The following is a 25,889-nucleotide window of genomic DNA, read 5'->3' as shown; positions in this document are numbered from 1 at the left end:
CTCTAAAAGAAAGCGAACTACACTCCTGATATTTCACTGAAGCTCCAGACTCATAATTTTTATTAATCAACGACAATTACTCTATGCAGCCTGGGATCAGATCGGCAGCATTGTTTTTCCTCACATGATGAGAACATCAGGTTTAAGTGTTTTAAAATTTGATGGAAAAATAGGATTTTAATAAACTCAGGAGACACAATCTAAAAAGGTTGTTCGAATCAGGTGGAATACGGCTAAAATTAACTCAGCAAATCACAGTTGTGCAGGAGCTCCTCTGGGGCAGCACTAAATGAATCTGCTTGCCTTGCTTTCATCGAGTGGATCAGTAAGTCCCAAATGTGTGAATTTGCTCTTCACTGTACATACAACATATTTCTATTGTTGGCTATAATTGTTTTGCCTGCTTGGTTAATGGTTTATTTCGGTCCATGTTATGCTGTGTTCGTACATAATGGTTTAATGCGCCTAAATAACATGTGCTGTCTTTAACTCCCTTGAGTTTTTTTAAAAATAAAATAGATAACAATTTGTACAGTCAAAAACATTTGCGTCCTACTCTCCAAAGCTAATACCTGAATTTTTCGAGTGCAAAAAGAAAAAAAAGGTGTTACATCGACGGCTCATATAAGTAGATGTGTCACAAAATATATCCGCTTAAAAATGTTGTTTGTGAATATGGTTATATGATTAAAATCTACATTTTCTTAGACACAACAAACTCTTTTCCCAAATTGGCATGACATCCAAAAAATATTTGATATATGTACTAGAGTCAATACTAATCTTTTAATTTAAAGTTAAAAAAATATATAGTGTTTTTACTTCTTTATGTACTTGATGCTTCCTTCATCCATTGTGAGGATATTTTATATATATCTTAATGTAACAAACACGCAAACTAATTTTTATACATTTCTCACAGCTTTAAAAAAAAAAAGGTCAAGGTTTTGGAACCTCTGTTGCGCCATTGCCAGACAGTGTTTGTGTATTTGTTGCGTCAGCTTCAATAATTCTCTCATTACATGTTCACTCACAGACTCTCTGAACGGGTTGTTGCATGATAAGTTAATCAATCTAATTATTTATTTGGTTAATTGGAAAATTATTTCTACCATAATAAAGAGTTGTTACCCTTTTATTTAATGTACAATTCAAAAACAAGATCTGATTCTGTAATACAGTGATATGAGTTTGATTTTTGTTAAAATGTACTACATCCAGGTGTGCCATGTAGATAAATATATTTACAAAAATAATTATTAATAATATTAATCCTTAGTCACAAGCTTTAATCTTTCCAGACAAAAACAAAAATGAGATCATGATCCAGTATTCACAAATCTGCAGTAGACGGTGGGCAGAGAATGGCTACCAGGAATTGTGATGGAGAGTTGAAAGCTGACGCAGGGGAATGTGTGCACGTGCACGTGTGAGGTCGTGACAGACGTCGGGAGATGAAGACGATGCATTGGGAGCACAGCTGAACCTCTGTAACTTCCATGTCTGGACATGTCAGACACTCCTGACACACCATCCATTTGAAGGCTGCCAGCCGCTAATGGAGTGCTAAAACCCAATCAAGCAAGCTGGAGAGAGAGCGCGAGAGCCCTGGCCCAGTTGGCATCAACTTGAGTGAGTCACCTCTGTCTGACCTGTGGAGACATCTTGGACACACCACGTGCATCATTCATGTTGGAGCCTCGCTGCAGGATGCAGACATGGTCAGTGCTATTAAAACCGTCGAGAAGAGAACAGTGTTTGTCGGCTCCAAGGTTGAAACCTCAGTTTCAAGTACTATTTCTTGTTATTCAGTGTCTTGTTTACAATCCATGGGGCAGAGAGACTGTTTGATTTTTCCATTTGGTTTAGAAATGAATTATTAATGAGTATATTAGATGGTGCCAGAGCTGGGTCTTCATGGATGTTAAAGTCTTTGCCCTTGTTTGCAACAAGAATTTGATCAAAAACCACAAATCTGAAAACCAAACTTGTGACTATGATGTGATGGGCTGGTGAAGCTTCATGAAACAGTTTCTTTTTTTTTTTTAAAGCTCAATAGGTGGCGCCCTCAGTTTGAATCTTGTGTGAGGTTTCAAAAGAAAAGCTGTAAAACAAGATGGATTTTAAGGCGGTGAGTGCCATCTAGTGGACTTTGGTAGTTAGGTCACTGCTTTCTGAAGCTTCATGAAACAATCATTATTTATCAATGGGCTTACGATGACGCCATCTTCTCACCTTGAGATCAATCAATTATTACTGTACCTTTAAAATCATGTCCAAATTACTTTGAGGTTCTCAATAGATCTATTGCTCAGTACATTGAAAAAAACAATTAGTCGGAGTCCCTGTTAATATACTTTCGGGTAAACACAAAAAACTGTCACACTTGCAAGATAAAAGTTTCAATAACTATTAGTTCATAGCATTTAGATCATAGGTAACAGTAAAACAGACTTTTTATTAGGGAGTCACAAGGTCCTTCAGTTTATGGCTGTATACACATTTCTGCAGACACAGATTTCAATAGCTTTCTTTCTTTCCTAAGATGTCTGATATTTCAATTCACCGGAGAAGTTAAAAGTTTGGAGTACATAATGGCATTTCTGTGATACGGTGCAAAGATAATTCATACGTCAGTCTTGAAGGAGCCACATGCATTTATGAATATTTCCTTCCCAATCATTATTCTCTGTCTCGTTCCATACAATTAAATCACAAAACAGCAGACATTCTGAAGGTAGGGTGGATAAAGATGGTCGTCTTTGTTTCTTTTGACCTGGATATTTAGCAGAGCAGACAGAAAGTAGTTACCTCTTTATGTAGGGCACAGTAGCCGTTGCAATCTTCAGTCAACCATGTACCAAATGCAGAAAAGAGTTTCCTCCCTAACAGGATTACAATGTTTCTAAAAATCAATACTCGCTGGCAGCCTGACTGCACAGAGCGCTATGCTGGAGAAGCTGCTGCACTTCAAGGAAGCAAGAGGTATCGAGCAGCGTCCACTGCCGCTCCCGCTCGTTCCTTTTACTGCCCTTGAAACATTCAGTGAGGGTGTAATTATTCCTCAGCCTCTGCTGTCTCCTTCCCTTGTGTTTAAATGTTCATCAAATTAACTGACAAAAACTGTAATTAATATTTCCCTCCATTGTTTCAAGAGGAAGTAAGTGACCGTGTCGTTGCCAGGAAGCAAGCAGGGCCAGGCCAGACTGGCAGCCTTTTCAGATGAATAAAGAGCGGCTTTTTATAAATGCGCCGCTTACAGGAATAAAAAGAGAAATGGCTCATTTATGTAATGACGGTAGGCCATTGATATCAAAATGGATCTTTTTCTTTTTCATGATTTCAGGAAGTGGGGAATGTGGACCGGAACACCAAACCTGTACAGTCAGATGATCTATGAGAACGGAGAACCTTGCTGGCAGGGTGGCTCACGAAGCACAACGGTTTGTACTGACACACAACACCTGCTTCTATTTAATATACATATATATTTATAAAAATATAAAACAATATTGACCTGAAAACCCTTTTTTTTACAAAAATGAACACATATGCCATGAAATCATTAAAAATCATACTGTATCTTTTCAATAAATATAAATAAATATATAATATTTATATGTTAAATAATATACAGTTATGCTATGAATTTCCATTGACCATGATGTTAACTAAAGTATTAGCGAAGACAAAGGAAAGTGGAGGAAAGGCTGAAAAAGTAAGTTTTAGGTAAGACTGGATCATTTGTGTGAAGGAAAGTGAATTAAAAAGAGCTAGTTAAAACACATTATGTTAAGTATTCAAGGGTTCAAGATAAGTGCACAAAAATCAGGGGAGATGCTGTAAGATGTGGACGAAATTGGTCTTGATTTTTCAAGATTAAAAGGCCAATAAAGGTTTGAGAGAGTTAAAGGGAATCCAAACAATGACATGACACAACTTAATGTGGTTGTATTTGGCAATAGCGATGTTGGTTTGAATCACAACTCATCCCTCTATTTTTCATAACTCCTTTACAGTTTTTTGTCTTTCTCCCAGACCACTTCCTGAGGTACCCCAATGCTATTCCTATCCCTAAACACCTCACCAGTGGGGTGTCCAGAAGGTGTCCTAATCATATCTCCAAGCCCTCTCCTCCTATTCGTCCCAATCCTATAGCAAGACCACAGAAACACAGCACAAACTAATTCTGTTTTTAGTATCCATAATCGTGTTCTTTGGGTTACCGTGACCATAGGTGAGAGTAGGAACGTAGATAGGCAGGTGAAGTATCCCGTCACCAGTCCCCTATTTCATTTTCACCTTACTGAACATGCCCCAAAGATACATTATCTCATCCCTGACCAGGGAAGTGCACCCCACATTTTTATAGCTTATATTCATGGACCCATATTTAGAGGTGATGATTTTCATCCCAGCCAAATTACGGTTGCGACCAATTCAGCGAGAGCTTAAGGTCCAAGCCCGATTAAAAAGCTAATCTGCATAAAGCAGTACCCCAATTTTGAGACCCACCACCGGACCCCATGCGCCCTTTTTGCGCCTAGAAAAGGAGAGAATCAGTGACCAAGTGCAGCCTTGGCAAAGTACAACCCTCACTGGAAACAAGTACGACTTGAAACCTTCCATAAAGACCCAGTTCTAGCTCTGGTGGATTCTGTTGAAACTAAATTTAGGTTGTAAATACAGCTGTCAGTAAACACGGTCTTTTAAGATTTCTCAAAGAAAATGGATATTTTCATCTATTGCGCTTTTTTCTAAACTTCACTCAAACCTGACATTTGCTGTGACCAAAATTTCCTTTTACCCAACTACTACCAGAAAAAAACTTTTCAATTACCTATGTGAGGCCCATCTTCAAGTCTGCCGCCAACAAATGTCGTTTGCAAACCCACTCTTGCGATTCAGGCGTCCCTTTGACAAGACAAAATTGAATTCCTTTGATACAACTCCCAAACCTCGTGCAATCTGCATCATGAATTCTTGTCAGAAGTTGACTGCTATTATATTTGAAAGGCTAAACCTCCGTCTCACACTTCCCTTCCTCATACTTGAGAAGTAGGACCAGAGAAGTATTGTTCTAGTGATGGAAATCGAGGTAATCCAAATTCTGTCAGTGTGCAGCCAGTTTGAAGTCTGTGGAGAAGTTTCAGCGCAAGTGCTTCAGTGGATAATTAAATTCAAAGTTGAAGACTGTGACTGTTGCATGTGATCAGCCCTGCAGTGGCTCTCTATCACCAAACATGGTAATGTCTGCAGAATGCTCCAACATTGTGGAGACGGAGGACACACTTGCTCTGAATTTTTCTGTTTTGGCTGAAAGAGTTTATTTCTTGAAATATGAGGGGATGATGAATAGCAAATTGAAGAACAAAAAGACCATCACTTCAAAAGAACACAGAGGACCACTGAGCAGTTAAAGTGAAGAACATAATAGATAGAAACTTCCTGAGAAGGTTTTCATTCTTTCTGCCTTGCAACAGACTGGCAAACTGCGACCCTCATAAGGGAATAAGCGGTAGAAATGTAGATGGATGGGAGATGGAGGGCCAGGATGCAATGGAGAACACTCAGCATAGTGGTCTTAGTTAGCGCGCTCACCTTAATTTGTAGGTGGTAACCCGAGGAAATACTTGTGCTCTAAACGCTTTACAGAAAGCCTTCAAGACTCTTAAAGAACCTTTTCGGGATATTTGGATGGACCGGACAGCTATGCAGGATGTGATCTGGCCAACCACAATTCAGGCAGAGGACCATTATTTGGGAGTGTTGGTCAAGCTACATGGGCTACGTGGGGCAGCGTGGAAAATAAAATGTAGATCCTGTTTATAAGCAGAGATTACGGAGACCTCTTTCTTTTAACTGGTCAAGTGCTGCCTTTAGCTAGCGAATCAGTTCAGGACAATGAAACAGAAGTGACTGTTGTAAACACTAGATAAGCAGCGATGGCATGGATGAAGTCACACTTTCATGGAAAACTTCACAATATTATCATGTGAATGAAGCAGCTCAATGCGGCGCATTCTAGACATGGTAATCTGGTCGTTTTTACATGCATCCGGGGTCCATTATCATAACATTAAACACATCCTGCTCCATGTACTCGTTCATTTACGATAATGTCTGGAATTGTTGCCCTATTCACATGCAACTTTTCATGTGAGTCACCTTCATCTCAACATTTGTACATTATCACCCTTCCTGATTAATTAATTTTTTGCTAATAATGATAAAGAGAGACAATATTGTTGACATGACTTCAATGATCATTCTAGATCATCACAATTATTTCCCTATATCTTGCTCGACACAAATACGGAAAAGCCTCTGAGCTGCTACTGTGAGATCCAGGACTTGAACCACTAAATGCGTTTTTTCTTCAACTACTTTCTTCCAAAACAAGAAGACCAAGGGTGCAATGCCAGTCACTTCATTTTTGTGTCGTTATCCATCGTATTTTTATTTTATCTTTCTTTCAAAAGATAAAAACACAGACTCACTAACCTTCACTGGACCATTCACCCACAAAGAGGTGACCCATTCTCCAGCCTAACCACGGTCGATATTAATCAAGGTAATCTTTTCACGGTCAGACCAATAAGACAACAATTGTTAAACAAAAACAATTAAAAAAATTTAAGTAAGACACAGGCACATTGTCCAACCTCCCCTTTATATTTGTCCAGTGTAGGTATGGAAGGCTCTCAGGGACCAGAACGAACAGCAGTGGAAGAGGCTGCAGTAGAAGCAAGAGCTGGAGCACAGAGAGGAAGTCTGCTCAGAGTGATCGATAGATTTTTGAAGCTGGCTACACAGTCCTGCCGTCTCCCGAGGGTTGTCAGTCTGGCACCTTGAGCTCCCAGAGCTGGTGAAGCTTAGCTAGTTCTGCTTTGGAACAGGTTTATGTTTGCCATGTGCTTCTGTTAATCAGAGGATCTAAAAGCAGAAAGTCTAAAAAACAAAATCAAGTCAATGTCCTTAAGAATCCCTAAGAATCTACAAAATGTAAAACATACAAAAACATGAGGCCGGGGCAGACAGGACTCACACTGATAAACTAAAATAAGAACTAAAATTCATCCGAGGAGACCTAATGGAGCTAACAACGCCAGGGAGTTCAAGTAATACATGTATTTATTTATTGGGATCTCCTTAATAGGAGGGGAAAAGGCCACACAATCATCTCAGCTGTGCTTATCTTCCTGCCTCTTTCAAGGAGAAATGCAAATACAGAAAACTAGGAAGAATCTTAGTTAATGAAAACTTCGGTTTAAGGAATCTCAAGCCTCTTCATCTCAAAACGAGAGAAATGCAATTGCAGTAAATGCACGTCCACAATTCCCTCTTGGTATCTGCTGTAGTACTCTGTTCTAACAGGCATCTTAATCCTCTGACGTTTGACTAAACAAGCAGTGCCGGGGTGTGCTCTTCTTTTGTTTTTACTGTATGTTATCACTCACCTTGGATCCTTCTTGCAGTCACATCGGATTAAAAGGGACAACATTTCAACTTTATGATGCAGGCAATGTTAACCATCCCCTCCTCTAGTTTAGCAGTGTATTTCAGAGCTCCTGTAGTTCACTTCTAGCACTAACTCAACAATATGTGTCATGAATTTATAGAGGTGTTACTTTGGCCCGCAGTAAAACTTTTTCTTTCTTATTTGAATTGTAGCTTCCAAAAGCATGCACCCTTCTTTAAGAGTGAACAGTACTTTGGTGTTGGGGATTTTTTAGGGTTAGTTCATTTTTGCTGTTGTGTTATATAATTTACTCTAGTTGAAATTCTCTTGCTTTTGCCTTCACTTGTTGTCATATCTGTTGTATAATGTTGAAAAAGATCCACTGAGTACAGTACAACAGCAATACTGCGCTTAACAAGTGAGCAGGATCTTCTCATGTACACTCATGAGGATTTATTTACTTCAAACTGTTTTTTCCACTCAAATTTGTGCCCTCAAGCAAAGCATCAGCTGCCGTCCAGAGCCTCCCCCCGCCCCCTGTAGTGTCATACTGTCCACTGCCTGCGGCAGGAGGAACTGTGCAGCAGAGCGGACGTACCTGAGACTCCTGTCGACTATCTCAACATTCTTAAATTAGTTTCTTGTCTTAATTATTTACACGGTGAAGATGCTGGTGGATTTTTGTATCTTACATTGGAAAGGAGATGTTTTATTGTGCAACCAAGAGTTTGAACATACTGTATTTTCCGCACTATACGGCGCACTTTAAAGCCTTTAATTTTCTCAAAAAACAACAGTGCGCCTTATAATCCGGAGCGCCTTATATACAAACGTTACCTGGTGTGTGACTTGTTACTAAACACTTTCATGAATCTGCGCTGACTGTGCCGACACGCCTCGGGGGTGGGATTTAGAACGCATGTCACATCATGGCGGACGTCTATGTAGTGAGATTACTGCCGCCGGTTTGAGCGAGTGTGTTTTGGTTGTTATACACTCAAAAATCACTCTGCTGCATGCTCAAACAGTCATACACATGCGCTCTAGCTGTCACAACACCAGTCTTGCGCGCTGCTGCTTAAAAACTTTTAAACATTATTTGAACATCGTTAACATGGGAGTGAACAGAGTTTTCAGAACGCTTGATAAAGTTTGACTTTATCTGACTGTTTTGTTGACATCGCCTTTAGCACAGCTTTATCTAGTGGATGCATATCGCAACCCCAGTCAAACGGTGTGCACTATTTATGAAAACAGCTCAAAAATAGGCTAATAGTCAGGAAAATACGGTAATTATGTGTTTTTATCCTGTTCAGGACAATTGAGCTTGCTTTGATGCAAAACATTATAGTCGTTGTTTATTCGATCCATCACGGAAGTAGTCTTACAATGATGGTGAGGCTCCTGCTCTTCCACTGCCTTCTGAAGCTGCACAGATCCGTGGTCGTTGTTGTTGCTGTGCTGCTAAATGCAGCGTGACATAACAGACAAGGCTAATCTGAGGAAAGGGACTAAACCAAATCAGCGCTTGTACCGAATCCAGAGTGCAATAAAATCTGTCAACTTTCAGTCCTTCTGAATTGCTTCAGGTGCTTTTGTCTGCAGCGGTGTGAGATGTTTCCATGGCAACTCCCCTGGAAGTAAAATAAGTTAATATTCCGCTCCAGTATCAACTGGCGGGCTTTACAGTCACCCAAGTATATACAGTCACGTGTGTTGCTGTTGTGCTGAATTCAGTACCAAAATACATTGAATAACTGACTTGCATTTATTGGCTTTTGTACTTATTCTGATGTGAATAAAATACATGTTAAAAACATAATATCCTCAATCAGCTTCTCGTCTGAGAAGAAAAGAGTGATGGCGCCTGAATCAGACAAACAACAGCTTATTCCTCCGCTCTACTTTTATTTCTGTGCTTTTCTAGGTCACGCTGACATGTGGAAGTGAGACAGGCTTGCGATCGGTGAAGGAGCCCAGCAAATGCCAGTACATCATGGACCTCCAGACTCCCGTGGCCTGTCAGCCGGTGCTGAAGCAGCGAGGCATCCACAGTGAACTCTGACCCTTCTCCTTCCCGGCGTAGCCTAGATAAACTTTGCCACCTGACCCTCGCCACCCTCCCTCTGCTGATGGCTGCCAGTGACAGGCTGGGGTCCGGAGGGTCTGCCCTGACTTCTGTGGTGTCACGGCAAATATACTTCCAAGCTTGCTGAGGTCAGAGGAATGTTTCCAGCAAACAGTTTCCCTGCGTTATTATTATCATTATTGAATCGCTCTTGAACCTTCACGCCTGGAAGTCCAGCTAGAAGTGTTTGATTGGTTTGTTTAGAGTCTCTATAAGAGAAACTACAGCTAAAGAGAATCGTTATTCTGCTGATGAAGTTTAAGCAAATACATATTTACAGTACTGCGTTTAATCTGTATCGGTATTTTCAACATGCCTAATGTGATCTGTCTGTTTTTGCCGACACAAGGCTTTAAAAACCTCATGATTTCTGAATATTATTCCACATCTTTACCTTACATACACACAGAAATGAGTATCTGATGCTCCTGCTGTTACAACAAACTACATATACTTCAGTTATTGTTAATGCTTGTGTCTAATAATGCCATATTTTTAATTAGATATATTTTTTCATGTCACTGTCAATATTCTTGTAGATATGCATCTGTTGTTTAGCTTGTATTATAGTGTTATATCACATTGATAAATGATGACATTGCTAAATGCTAAGATAGAAGATGTACAGATTTTAATATGTAAAATAAAGCTTGATGTTTAACACTAGTCAACCAATACTATGATGCAAAGCAATGTTCCACCAAATGGTTAAATGGCCCATTTTATGCAAAACTCTCTTTTCTTTTGGTATTTGGGTCTTTGGTGTAATGTCAAGTAAACAAAATAAAAAATATATGGAGTTTCAGTCCATCCTTTAGATTCAGTGTTGCCTCTTACAACATGTTCTGAGAGAAGAATTAGCATTCACCATCTGGTTAACTTTTAATTCTGATGTAATTTGATTAATTGTTTATGCATGTGTACTACTGACTCTCTTTCACATTAGGTATTCAATCATTTCATGTCCATGCCTTTAATGAATATGTCCACTCTTTGTTTTGAGTGTTATAATGGGATGTATGGGGATCCAAGTTCAATTTAGAAGTCACTAACATGAACATGATTTTAGGTTTCAATTGAATAGATTATAGAGCGGAGAGTGCCATCTAGGGGCAGCAGAAAGTAAAGACACTGCTTCATGAAGCTTCATCAACCAGTACTTGATGAAAGGTGATGCACAAGATGTAACAATTAAAAAACACATCACAGATGAATCCTGATGTCTTGACTATAAATATCTTAACCAGGAAACATGTAACTTTGATGGTCTTAAACCACTGTTGGGTCGGAACCAGCCTATTGCGTGGTTAGTGATACAGAATGTAAATTAGTAACTAAATTATGTTTAATGGAACTGACTAAATCCAACTTAAACTGGTTAAAACTAAGTCCTCACATTGGTTTGAGTTCATTATGAGACATCGTATGAGGACTCTGCTTTCATTATTCCCCTCAGCTCTCTTTTAGCTATCATTATTTCACTGACCTAATAACACAAGCAGCATGTTTACTAGATGCGTATCCCATCCTAAAAAAAACAAAATCTGACTTCTGGTGGATCCCATTTGTCCTATTATCCTCCCGCAGTGGACGGCGTCAACAGACATGTACTCAAAAACAGAATAATGAGCGGGAACCCAGCTGGAGTCGCTTTCCAATGCTTGTTGCCAACAATTACCATGTTTAGATCATTACATTTAAAATTAGTTGTTGAGCAAAGTCTCTCTAGGCTTTCTCTACTTTTATATTTGCACAGATTTTTTAAACCATTTTTATTATCACTTAGAGTTTCTAATTACATGAATGAATACTAGTGATGGGTTGATGAGGCCTCATGAAGCAGCTGATGCTGTATCATGATACAGTTTAAAGACCACTAAATGTCACCTTCAGATTTCAATGAATTAGTAGATCAGAGCCAAGGATTATAAGGTAGAGAGTGACATCTAGTGGACTTTTAAAATGAAGACACTGTATCATTAAACAATCAATGCAGTATCATGAGGCCTCATCAACCCATCACTAATTAAAACACATTTTCATACATTTTTAATCCACAATGTTGAGCAAACTACATGATTTTTTTTGTGTTTTCGGCACCTCTCACTCGCTACTCATCCAGCTGGCTGACGTCTCTGTTTCTTTAATTCACTACTTTAATAGGATAGTGAGCTAAAACTTCCTTTGTGAAAAGATATCGTCGACTTGAGTGTCATTCCTAGGTTCAAGTGTCACTTTTATTTTCTATATTTTATTAGATACTCTTTGGGGAAAACAAGGTCCTTCTCAGATAACCTCCTCTTAACTTTGGAAGCAGCATATCTGTAACTGATAGAATCATTAAAAAAGAAAAGTCATAGAAAAAGTCCCACTCACAGCACTGGGCTAACTCTGACTTAAATATTAACACATTGTTAACGTGAGAACACACAACATATTGTTGTGGCATTTACACATCATGCAGAATGAGAGCTTAAGATTCTACACTTATACTGTTGATGCATCAGAAAAGTTGGTACAACAAACTCACTTCTAAAAAACTAGCGGTTGGTTTTTCATGAAATCATTAACCATCCACCAGGGAGTCTAGGATCTCAATCTCCGTATCTCCAGTACGAGCACTGCAAAGTCGTTTAGCCTGGTGTCGAATAACTGCTTCCTCTGCAGTCTAAATTAAGACTGAAGAAGAGATACAAGCCTGGCTGCTTTGGGTGATGTTGAGTTCATCATCACAATGCAAATCTCTACATTGCAGCTGTGTGTGAACATCGGTCTTTTTGTTAATGTCAAGCATCCAATGGTCCTGGCATGGATAAGATGAACGTTGTACGTTTGCCTGCAATAGCCTCAGACTTATCTGGACAGAAAGAAGACGTTTACAAAGCTCGATCAGATTTAGTTTAATACGATAGAAACACCGAAAAGATGTTGTTCGTGTGAGTCTACTCATGTAATGGCTTTCACTAGAAGTTTTCTAAGCTTTTTTTTCCAGCGCTTTACACTAAGTTACGCATTCACCCCTTCACACACACACTCGCACAATGATGGGAGTAGGCTGTGACGCAGCACACCAGCTCAACCATCAGATGCAATCATAGTCAAGTGGTTCCTGTGAGTTCATTTAATTTCATAAACCCCCAAAGTCTCCCCGATCTACACCTCTACACATATCAATGACCAATTAGTTTCTTAAGCGCAAATATTGGCAAAGACTCGAGGTCCAATCAAGAGTCTTGTTATACTTGATTTACAACTACCATGACATGGGTTTATTGTATAGGTGTGGTCTATTTCCTCCTCCTTGTGAATGATTACACACCACGGATTTTTAACGGTCACATAACTTAAACTGTCAGAACTTAAAATGCAAACTTTTTGTTACAATTCATTTTATAATAAGGATAAAAATACAAAACAGAACGAGTTAAATCCCAGATCTACCTGAGGGTAGAAAATTACTGAATCAGCCCTAAATCCCCAGCTTCCCAGTTAATGGGTGATAAAAAATAACCCAGAGCAGCTCAGATTTTGTTATGTTTCTTTAACTTGAATTCTGGAACCATCTATGAATAAAACATGACCTTTGGACTGGACACGCATCCCAGAAATCACAGTAAATTAAGCCTTTGTCTTCTACCACTTTATCTGCACTGTCAAGGATCCTGGCGAAAACCACATTGCCCCACCTGAATCTGAAGTTAACAAGTGCCAAGCAAACTATTTAACTATTGAAAAGGAAACCCTCTCTCCTTTTCTAGCGCTGCAACACTTTGAGGTACTGTATATACTGGGTCTAGTTTTTTGCCAGTATATAACGACCATAACCCACTCGTGTTCCTGTCTCGCATGTATAACCATTATCAGCGTCTAATGCGAAGGGCTCTCCTGGTTCAAGATTTTTCCTTAGATATACGCCATAAGAAAGGGTCCAAGAACATGTTTGCTGATGTCCTGTCCAGAGCGTAAGTATTTGTTAATTTTTTTTTTTTTCTCTATTGTATTGTACTTGGTAGTTTGTGTTTTAAGGGGAGGGGTGCGACCATAGACATACAGTATATACATAGACGCTGCATCGACTGCTGCCGCCCACTAGAGCGGTGTTTATACAGGGCGGCCATGTTTACACTATGACTAATCGCCTATTTGTCAAGCTATTTTTACAGGGTATTTTTGCTAGATAGACGGACAGACAGACATAATTTGAACGAAAATAACCAAGACAATGTCCAGGTCTTTATTGTTTGAAGTTCTATTGCATTTGAGTATTTTCTTATTACAGAAGTTTTTATCAACAACTTTGTGGTGGCTTGTTTTTCAGAACATTAATTTCAAAGGAAGCTTCTATGGCCAGGAACTAGCTAAATTATCAGAAGGATTTTTTATTTATTTATTGTTATTATTAATATCCAAGCACCATATATAATAGCTACATGTATGACAAATTCATAATCGGTTTAAACAATAAACAACGACAACTCAGGGAGAAGGATGCTATTCCCAAAAATAAAAATACAAGGTTGAATACAAACAAATGGGAATAACACCTTAGTTTTCACACTTGAACTTATAACTCAAATACAGGCAAAGCTAACAAAGCTAATCAAGGGCAAGCAGTTCACACAAACTGTTAACAAGTTTAACAAAAAGAGTCAACAATACAAAATTACTTAAACAAGACAAGGTTAACTCACGAGCCACCGTAATTACCGAGGTTTGCCAGCCAGGATGCCTCGGAGATCAACTTCTTTACACCAGCAGTGACCACGATTATTATTAAAGGCTTGTCTTTAAATTTAAATTGAACTTAAAATTTCTCTGTCTTCCTGTTTCCACTTGACACTCACTTGTAGCTGTGGTGATTAAAGTCTGCATTAACATTGACTCCCATTTGAAACACTTTGCAGGTGTCAGTGCGCATTTGTTTTAGGATTTAAAATTTAGAACTATATCTGGTAAAAACAATCTTAAAATGAAGACCTTTTCATCATGTCGTGGCTTCAATACAAGATGGACATTAGAGACGAGAACCATGGAAATAGTTGTCTTTAAGTGCGTCATATTGGACAACGATGAAGACAATTGAGCTTCAGTCGCTACATTAAAAGGTTTATTGTTGATTTGCCTGTAACTCTAATAAGGAACGGATTATTCTGAAAATAATCCCAGCCCTTTGTTGACTTTTAGGTGAACTAACAATTTGTAGCTTATAAAATATGTCTCATTGTCTCTGGGCCAGGAAGAGTCAGAGGAACATGTGTCTTGGTTGATGATGGGTGGATGTATAGAAAAAGAATAACCAACAACTCCCTAAACAAACACCATTTGATTGTGTGGTGGATCTGCCTCGACGTCCAACTGGTTTAGAGGCGGTCCGACCTGTCAATCCATATCTGCTAATCGGTATGTATTCGGTTTGTCCTGAAAACCAGTCAAATCTGTGATTGTGTGTACTCCTACCTGCAAATTGTATCGTTCATATTCAAGTCCAGATATTCATACAAGTGTCCAGAATCGTCATCCTGTCCACTGTCAAAATAAAAGACCCGTCATCTGCAGTTGGGTCCACCGACCTGACAGAACAACTGAGATGCTGAGGGCTTGAAGACTTCAGTAAGAAAGGACTCTTGTGTGTGTGGTTCTTTGTACTTTTGACTCTTTTCTAAATTGCCAGGCTGGTGATGTAGATCAGAAGAGGATAAAGTCAGTGGGGAAACACACCCACCACTTCCATTCAGCACATTTGCACATGAAGGGGCAGCGCTGGAAAGTCTTTCCACTTGAGCGTGGGCGTATTTGTGTGTTGACTCCAAATTGCTAAAAGGGCCCAGAGGCTTTTTATTGCGTTAAAACTCCGACTCAGCTTTGTAGAAAGTAGTTCAGGTTACCTGTTCTCTGGAGTGCCAGACAGCCGGGCCTTCGCCTGACGGACTGACTTGCTGGCTGACGCTGCCCTGCTCACGCTTAAAGATAATTCCTTTTTTAAATATATTTGGTGATCCTCCTTTGAAGGCAGGCCAGTCATACCCTGAGGGCGGGAATAAAAAAAAAAAAAGCTGAGCGTTGGCGTGTGAAAGTTGTTCTGTTTACACTTAACTCCAGTCTATTCATTTACCCCGCACATATCTTCTCCGTACATTGTACGATCGCCTTTTGGGGGAAATCAGCATCTTACTGATGTTCTTTTCAAGTCGGTATATATCTCTGTGTTGCTCTGTATTTAAAGATGCTCACATGTGATCACAGTGTGATGGATCCCTGATGGTTAGACAAGGATATCAGGACATTTCCAAGCATGAATACATCAAGCCTGTATTTGTTAAGGTGGGCTCAAGTTATGAAGCTACTCATGTCGACTAAGGGTTGGGATTATTTAAAGAATAATCTTTTCCTTTTTAGTATTAAAGACTAACCTGTATATCCATTTGAATGAAGTGACTGGAGCTCAGTTTTCTTAGTTTTCCTCCTAAAAGACGCATTTAAAAACCATCCATATACCTTTATACTGCTCGTTTTTAATGTCTGCCTTGAAGCCTCGGGAAGCGGAATTGTTCCGGAAAACATTAAACGTTATATTAAAAGTATTATTTAAGCCCGTTTGTGGCATAAGTTTAAAGAATAATGAGTAATACCGACAGGAACTACTGGGTGAATTTTTTAAGCGCTTCCAGTGTAGATAGTAGTTTGTATGTCTTTTTGGAGACAGATGATGACAAAGACCACTGAGCGTCATTGTCTAAATTAAAATGGATATAAATATATATTTGTCTATAAATCTAAAAAGTAACAGATTACTCTGAAAATAATCCCAACCCTTAGTCGACATGAGGGTGAGTAAAATATTAGTATGAATTTTGGTTGTAAAAAGTATCACTTAAATGATTTTATTTGACATTGCATGCTTTGGTTCTGACAAAGAACGTGACTCATATAAAAATGGTTTGATGGTGGGAAAAGAGCGACAAGAGGAGCCAGAAAGAAGGGAACAGCTAATGTTTGTGTTCACACTCTCACGTCAGCCAGGAGAATCCACACTCCCCCCCTAACCCCCAAGAAGCGTGGAGTCGCGGTTGGAAGTTGGAAGGCCGAGTTGTGAGAGCATGTGGTTACTTTGAGCATCCTGCCGTTGCCTTTCCCCAGGAAGTCAACTGAAGTGTGGCCCCCCAACTCTTCACAGGAATGAATGCTACATGAATGCTAATTTGTTTCATTATTTTTACGTTAAATAAATGTTCTATCAGGAGTAATTTTGAAAGGTTATTCAACCATTTTTGGAAAATAATTTCAATACAGCAGAAAATTGAAGCTGAACCAAATTTTGCTTGGAAATCATTAAACATGTAGGCCAATCTGTAGTGGTGTGTTGTTGAGGCCTCGTGATACAGTATCAGTTGTATCATTATACAGTGTCTTCATTTTAAAAGGCCACTGGATGGAGCTCTCTACTTTATAAGCTTAGGTTCTGATCTACTATTTCAATGATGGTGCTGTTTCTCAAATCGTGTATTTCTAGGTGCACTGCTTTACAGTACACTGTAAGTCAGTACAAACGGTAGTAATGTCTTGAATCAAACACTGCTGCTTCAGACTTACCAGAAAGGACTCAACAGCTTCCTCTTCTACTTTTTAACAATGATTGGAACCCTATCGCTTGACAGCACTTTTCGCAAATCGGAACCAGTTATTAAGTTGTGTTTCATTGTTAATATTGTTGTTCTGTTGTTTTGTGGTAAAATAAGTGTTTTCTTGAGACATTTATGGCAGTATCTGCTTCGGAGACAAAGCTTCCGTTTAGCGTCATCTACTTCACTAAGATCGTGGCCAATAACGTGAACCACCTGAACGTGGAGAAGACTAGGACTAAGGAGGTCATTGTGGACTTCATAAGAGTACACACCCAGCATCCACCACTAACATCAACAGAGCTGGGAGCTGCAGTGGAGAGGGTGAGCAGCACCAAGTACCTGGGTGTGCACATCTCTGAAGATCTGTCCTGGAGCCACATCACTGGCCAAAAAAAGCCCACCAGCACCTGTACTTCCTCCGCAGACTTGAGGTGAGCAAGAACCCCACCACCAATGATGCCCACTTTTTACAGAGGCCACATCGAGAGCATCCTGTCAAGCTGCATCGACGTGTGGTACGGCGCCTGCACAGTGTCCAGCCACAAGAATCTGCAGCGCATTGTGAGAGAAGCTAAGAGGATCATTGGTGTCTCTCTCCCCCCACCCGAATCACCAGCAAGGCCATCAGGATTACTAGTGACCCCACTCACCCGTCCCACAGCCTCTTCAGCTGCTGCCGTCAGGGAGGAGACTGTGCAGTCTTCAAGCCAGAACCAGCAGGTTAAAGGACAGCTTCTTCCACCAGGCTGTCAGGAGACTCCACTCCCTCCCTGTCCTTCCATCACTCTCACCTCCGCCTACACTATTTGTGCCTTAACTTCAACGTACACCATATTAGTTAATTGGTTTTTTAGACTCCTATTTTGCAAGTTGGACATAAACTTAGGATCTTCAATTAGATGGCTTTTTTGTTCCATCAAAACAAGAGAACACAATGCAACCAATCAGATGTAGGCTGTAATTAGTTGATGAATTAGTTAAAATGTTCTTATCCTCTTTATTTATCAGGATGAAAAACCCCCCTCACTTCAGAAAGACTGGAAGATTCAAGGTTAAACCTGCCAACCATCTCTACACATCGAAGATCTGGTGTGCTTAATGAGACTCACACATAGTGCTAATAAAAAGGCCTTCACTTCTGTTAGCATTATTAGCATCAATAACATGCCATTTGTAAGTCTCTGTTTCTCACTATATTAAGGTTTGTGAAGCAGATCGCAATCGCCTGACTATTCAGAACCAGATTTCTGACATTTACGTTTTGGCTTTGAAAACATTGTACTTGTTGGAAAGGAGGACAATCACCTCCGGGTTGTGTTATTTTAGTGTTGGGTTTAGAATCAAAGTAGATGAGCTCTGGCCCAAAGCCACCAGCGTTAATACATCTAGTGAAAGACAGGAACTTGATCAACGCTAGGATCCAAACACTTTCCTTGCCCTTCCACGGCTTTTCTCGATGTGCAAATTGTTGTTTTTTCCCTCTTGTAGCCCCCATTAGGATGATAGATGAGAAGAGATGCAGAGGGGATGGTTAATCTTTCAGGCAGCAAAGGAGCCCAGAGAGGAGGTAACAGCGTGCGCGCTACATAAATAAACAGGATGTTGGGATTCAGCAGGAAAAAAAAAGTGTGGAGGGAGGAAAGATAAGATGATCACCCCTCCCAATTTGAAATGCAGAACAGAGAACGGCGACAAAAATGCCTGAAGAGATAGAAAACGATTGAAATGGAAGGGGAAAGATAACAGACTTAAGGCAGACGAGGATAAAATCAGGATAGAAGACGAGTGAGCCGGCGAGCTGCGGGATGCTGGTGGGCGTGGGGAGGGGGTTCTGGTGGACTCTTTTTCTCTGCAGGAGCTGCTTAATGAGCACAGAGGTAGCAAGTAATTATTGGTTATCAACCTGATAATAGTCATTGCCCCATTTTGCGCAGAACTTTCAACATACTTATACAATTACACCAGTTATTAACTAGGTTGTACGTCTGTCATTTCAAACATATCGCACTGAAAAGAAAAAAGAAACATGGTTGTGAACTTAAAGTTATGTCATTTAAGAATGCAGGGTTAGAAAGGGTCTTATATATAAATAATCCTACCTGGTCTTCCAAAAAAAACAGTAATCCGTCAAACCCTCATCATACAGAGGGAGTACAAAGAGGAAAATAAGAAGTGTGTGTTTAGTGAGTTTGTGCGAGGGCTCATGTGTGCACAGCAGCATCCATCGCGCCAGGAACTCATCCATTTTCAGGAGCTGCAGCCAAATACCTGCTAGTTTTTCATTGACACACACAGTGATAGGATCTGAGAATGCAGGCCACACTGAAACACACACTCACGCATGCGCAAGACACACAGACACTCACACAGGCAGAAGAGGAATAGAAAAAAAACATACAAGTGTAAACAGACACAACAAAGAGATTCGAGCACAGTGTTGTTGACACCAGCTACAGGCAAAACTGTTTTGTGAATGAAGCTGACTGGAGAAACTAGACACAGTGTGTCTTCCCCCTGATTTTCACCTACCATATCTAACTCTTAGTTTTAAGTAAGACAAATTGTAAACTATGAATTTAGTGAATTTTCAGACCAACAATATCCTTTTCCTCAAATATGTTCACAGTGCTATTTGGAGAAGCCAAAGTAGCTCCAAACACTAGTGATGTGTTGATGAGGCCTCATGATACTGCATCCATTGAATCACAATACATTGTATTTATTTTTATAATGCCACTAGATGGCACTCTCTACTTTATAATATTCTGCTCTGATCTACAAATTCAATAAAACCTGGCTTCATTTTCACTGAGGGTGACATCTAGTGGTCTTTAAACTGTATCATGATACAGCATCAGCTGCTTCATGAGGCCTCATCAACCCATCAGCACCAAACACCAACGCTCTCCTGATTTTGGTTCCTGGTAACACGAATCCAAACCTACGTGTTGCCAAACTGACCCAACACATCAGCAGCTATATACTGACTTGAATGTTTGTCTACCTCCCTGCCTATTGATCCCTGTACGTTCCACACATTGGATCAAAGAGAGCAGAAGCTATATTGCATTTTTTTCTAGAAGCGTTGACCCCGGAGGAGGGGTGGAATGTTGTTGGTGTTATTTTCTGCCGTGACAGATCTGGATCAAAAGTACCTTTTGCAGAATCAAAGGGGGCAACATCAATATTTCATCACAGGAGAAGCTGCTGGCGGTCATACAATGGTCCTCTCACCTTTTCTTTTTAAATTGCCTCTTCAGCAAAATTGTGCAGGTTTGAAGACACTGTTGGGACAATGTTGGTCCAAACTTGGTATTTAATAGATCCAGATATGAGGTTGTTATGTGTGTTGTGCTAACCCTAGCATTTGAATTTGGCAAATGATCATGCAAACTTGTGTACTCAGCACACATTAACACATTATTTTGTTATAAAAATTATATAAATAGTCCAGAGCAAACTGAGGGTGCCATCTATTGAGCTATGAAAAAATAAGACAGTAGTTCATGAAGCATCTATAGATCATCGCTACCACCTTGTCCACCTCACCTTCGATCCCACTGCTTTCTCCTGGACTGATGTGCAGTGTTTGAGATTAATGTTTATCCCTTCTCTAAGTTTTAGTTTTAGTCTGCTCTGAGAACTTTCATAAAACATTGACAAGATGCAATAAATTCAGGAATCCACTATTTATAGAAGTCTATGTTTGGCATCTTCATTGCTGCTCTTTGGTGTTCCTCGTCCACCATGCATTACACACCATTGCTGCAGTGAGCGAAGCATCCGTGCAACCTTTGTTATACATCTTATTCATGTACATATTTATTTTTAATTTTTACAAGAAAATCTATTCGTATTTATTGATAATGTATTATTTGTTTTAACAGCTCAAGAAACGTATCTGTGCAGAAGCATCAGTGGGATTTAAGTGATTTACAGATTAAACTGAAAATTAAACACAAATCTGACTCATTTGAAACTAAAACTCCACATATTTCTTTTAATTTTTTCACAGTTGAAACATCCTTGTTGAGTCATCTCAATAACAACTGACCAACTATAGAAACAGTTTACCAATTATTTCACTATGCATTTGCTATTTGCTCTGTTAAAAACAAGAACAAATTTATAAACTTGGCCTCTAGTAGAGTCTTTGTTAAAGCTTGAGAAATGAGAGCAAAAGGGCTACTTCACACCAAACCAAGAGGTTTTGAGACTTGTCGCACTAATCAAGTGTTGTTGGTTTCCTGGAAGGAAACAACTTCACAACTTATCTCAAGTGGCAGCTAAAAAAAGTAGGTCAATCACTGGAAGCGTGTCTTAAGTTAGTGGAAAGTGAAAATAGAGGATTGAGATTTGTTAAAATGGAAATGCCAGGTCTCTGGGTTCATCAGATCCTTTGAGGTTCTATCAGCTTTTTTATGTCACTTGTCATGTTGTTGATATTCAGATTTTTCTAGTTCAGCATTATTACTGATGATGTTAGAAACACATGGAACCCGTGAATGCAGAGCATGAACTGATCCTATATTGTACCCTGACAGTTTTTTGCTTGTATTAACACAGATGCTGTCTTGAAATACATTGTTTGGTATAAATAAGTGCTGATGGATGTTGTTTTACTGTTGCATTTTTTTCATTGCATATCATAGCAAAACCAATATTAAAGTTTTGATGAGAAAATGTGAATACTCTGTAAACTCGTTTGTAAAGGTATAAATGTCTTTTTATTCTGGCTCTAACTCACCAACCTTGTGAAAACTCTGTTTTTCGGTCTTCAAGTAAATGTCATTTTATCCAAAAAAATAAAAATAAAATGATGGCTACACTGATACATCCCTATAGTATTTCAGGATACTGTGTCAATATATTTAACATTACTATGCACTTGTTTTTCATCAAAATTATATTTTGTTTTTATTATAGTCATTTTAGGATTTATATTTGTGTGTACAATCGATTTTTTTCTATTTATAAATGACAAACATTTGATGAGTTTGTTCATTTTTGTGTTGCAATTAAACTTCTGTCCACTAGTTAGCACCTGTCATTACCTCCTCTGCGGCTACAGTAATTGAATGAAATTGTGGTTTTAAAACAAAAGAAAGCAGTTATGACTTTCTCCATAGCTTTACGGTTGGTAAATTCTGCAACGCTATAGTAAAGTACATGGACCATTCTACAAATATACTTTATCTTTGTTCCTAATTATTAGAATATATTGTAATATTGCCCATATCATGATACATATTGTATAGCCAGATTCTTGCGAATACACACCTTTGTTAATTACTACAAAAGCATTGGACAATACAACCTTAGTGTTTACGGAAACTGAAGGGCGACGGGAGGGTTAATTGTCAACAAGTGTGTTGATTTAAGCGTCTCTTAAATTAATCTTGGACCTCTATGGTACTCATCAATATACTATATGTCAAACATCAACTTTTACCGTATGTCTTCAATCGAGGAAGTCCCCACCTCCAAGGAACTCGTTGTATAAACAAAGCGGGGTGGGATTACATCTGGCTGGAGGAGGATTGTAGACATGTTTACGTTATCATGTACTCCGCTTTCGACAGGGGAGAACTTTATAAAGTTATAGGGTCAAAACATGGTCATGATGAGGGACTTGAAGCATCTTGGAGAGGAAAGACTTCCATATTTGAAACATGTGAGTGAGTCACATTACTTGCCATTTAATATTGTACACAATTTACTTACACAGTACTTATAATTGATATATATGTAAACAAATGGAAATATTTCGAAATGAATATATATATATATATATATATATATATATCATGCTATTTGTTTCCCCACTGGTTTTAAAGGGTAAGACAGATTGAATTGTATTAAATAAATGTAAAAAGTGTTATATTAATGAGTAGCGAGTAAACGTAGCCGCAGATCAAGACATGCCGTTCTGGAGTATCAGTCCTCGTGAAAAGCAAATGTCGTTAAAACTAGTACAAAGAAGTTTCTCTCAACGAGTGTCACATTCATGATTACAAGCCAAATGTGTCACAGTTTTTTCTCACCAATCCCAAAAACGGCAAAGCGGCAACAATCCCGCTGTGCAGAAAGTAGGCTACACTGTTATCAAACACGACAAGGCAGCAGCGGCGGCTCATCCAGGAAGAGGTTAAGTTGACGCCTCCCGAGGAGCCTTCTCTCTCTTCCCAAAGACGGAGGAGGAAATTAAACTTTAGCTAAATTGTCATCAGAAATTATGTGAGTATCTCAGTAATTATAAAACAATTGACAGGCCTCTGGTGGGCTCCACCCCCACCTCACAACATTTGTACCGTCTTATCTCTTTCTGGCACAACTGCTACCGACTCCTACATGCATTTTAACACTGTAATTATTGGGTGAATTGTAAACACTCAAGGCTGGCGAGTGAATTTAAAATGGGATCTAGTTTTCTGCATCAACTTCCTGATTAGTGGGATTTATTCAGGATATTTATAGCCGCTATCTTTTTTTTGTGAGTCCACTGGCAGCCACACTATTTACGCCGTTCTGCTGCCGTCATTTGGCTGATTGAAAAATGTGATTGTCACCGAGCAAGGTTACGTCTTTGAAAGGAAATAGAAACCTGGCGCAGTATAAATAAGAAGAGAACAAGGACTGACTATTATTTATACACCACACACTCATCCCCAAGACATTGTTCTGTGTTCACAATAAAACTTGTCTGCTGAATTTGCACTTTTCTCTTTACTGCCACAGACAGTAACTCTGCTGGGACTACATATTATTTGACAACCTCAGTCCCAAAGATGAGCTTTTTTTCCCATCTTGTCATCTCAAATAAAAAAAAGAGCTGGAGGCAAGCTTCTCCCTTTGGACTCATACGTCCCCAGGCATCTTTTTATTTTATGTCTGAAGATGAACATTTCTTACCCCTGGTTCAGTTTTAATTAATTATTTATGTATTGCTATGATTCAGTTTTGCAAATGTATTGTAATATGCAAATTATGTCATTAAACGTATTGTTAGTGCAAGTACTTTTGCACGTACAATATTCATAGGCACAAACAGTGTTTATGCATAATTGTGCATGCATGGCTGCAGTTAGAGCTTTTCATGTACAAAATACTTTGCTCAATGGTCGTATGACGGACAGTCAGGCTTTGCGTCTTTGGTTAAAAGGAAAAATGTTATTTTAAAAACATTCGCTAATGTTCATGTATTCTAATAATGTGATGAAGGATAGCAGGCATCCTTTTCTTCTTAATAAAAAAAAATCCTTCTTCAGCAATAATTTATGAATCATTGTTTAACAAACCTCACAGAGCTCAAGAACTAAGTGCTGGCATTTTTGATGGATTGCTTGTGCCGATTTATTTCCAAACAAGTTACATTGCAATCTCAATAACATTTCTGATTTGAATGTGCATCTGTATTAGTGTCAAATAGAAAAATAGAAAAAAATGTTTAACTTACCTTGCATTCGTTTGTGGGTGATTCCAGTTTGGCTCCCTGCTCGAGCAGACTTTGCTAAAAGTCTTCATTGATGAATGTATATTCCTCATATAGTTTGTGTGTGTGTGTGGGGGGGGGGGTGGAGGGGGTGCCTTGCTTGATGCTGGATCTTGAGAGACTGACTCAAAATACTCCATTGTGGTTGCATGCTCAAGTACGAACAGCGTACACTCCAACACAAATTTTAAAATAGAGAATATTCCTCTCATTCATAATTCACAAGGCACGTTGGATAATAACGGTAGCTGAGCTGGTTAGCATTAGTAACTCAGTGTCGTGGACAGAATCTTCAGGAGAAAAGTCAATTTTCGCAAAGGTGACTCCATTTAGAGACCGGACTAGCAAGGGTCTCCAGTAGACCCACTGGCCCGGGGTGAAGTCAACCCAAGCAGAGAGCCAGGTTCAGGAAGCATCAGTGTCTCCTTTGACCTTCATTAACTGGGTTCTGGAGTTTGGAGGTAAAATCAATAAAATAATTCCTAACAAATAACAAATAAGGGTTTCAGGGAACAGTACCATTTGTCTCTGAGCAGCGTTTACAGCAGATAAGCTTGTTACTTGAACAGAAACAGCACCACAAACACTTATAGCCCATAGAAACGTTGATGTTGAAATGATGTAAAAGTCATACTCCATGTGTTGCTACTGTTATTACACATTAATAAATGAATATGATAAAGATAAAGAGTAAAAGTGTTTTATTTTATGCTGGATGATAATGAGTTAATGTTTGATTCATACTACCCTCACAAAAATCATACGTTGTGTTTACAATGCTGGCAATACAAGTTTACACATCTTAAAAAGATTGTATCCTTTAGTGCCATGTACGCAAAGATTTATTCTCTGACACAGCCTATGAGATTGCCCCGAAAATGCTCATCACAACCTATTCATAAATCCTCAAATAACAACAAGAATGCTGCAGCAATACACTCTAATTGAACTGTTTCATATTTACTTTTACATTAGTCTTGTACAAGATGTTGTTTCAAATCCTGATTTGATGTTAGTTTGATTCCTGGGAGGTTACGATGATCTATATTACATCAAAGATTGATGAATTCAGATTGCTATGTCTCACTCCACTTCAACTGGTAACCAGTTCTTTCACCCGGGGCTGTGAGAGGTGGGATTCTAGCCTCTGAATCTTTAATTGATGTAATACACAAAAACCTTAAT

The 25,889-nt window shown here is 39.1% G+C and overlaps 1 protein-coding gene across 2 annotated transcripts in view; it reads left to right on the top strand.

Moving 5' to 3' along the window:
* LOC148082308 (glucosidase 2 subunit beta-like) overlaps positions 1-10,400 on the top strand; it is a 116,401-nt gene extending 106,001 nt beyond the window's left edge. For both annotated transcript variants that reach the window (XM_087789470.1, XM_087789469.1), the window contains 2 exons: positions 3,347-3,443; positions 9,390-10,400. In XM_087789470.1, the coding sequence (XP_087645596.1) occupies positions 3,347-3,443; positions 9,390-9,527 (235 nt within the window). In that variant the 3' untranslated portion in view covers positions 9,528-10,400. The remainder of the gene's footprint in view (positions 1-3,346; positions 3,444-9,389) is intronic.
* The last annotated feature ends 15,489 nt before the right edge of the window (positions 10,401-25,889 follow it).

This window comes from Callionymus lyra, chromosome 4, assembly GCF_982586985.1.
Source record: "Callionymus lyra chromosome 4, fCalLyr1.hap1.1, whole genome shotgun sequence".
Classification (NCBI taxonomy): Eukaryota; Metazoa; Chordata; class Actinopteri; order Syngnathiformes; family Callionymidae; genus Callionymus; species Callionymus lyra.
This window is presented reverse-complemented; position numbering and strand designations above follow the sequence as displayed.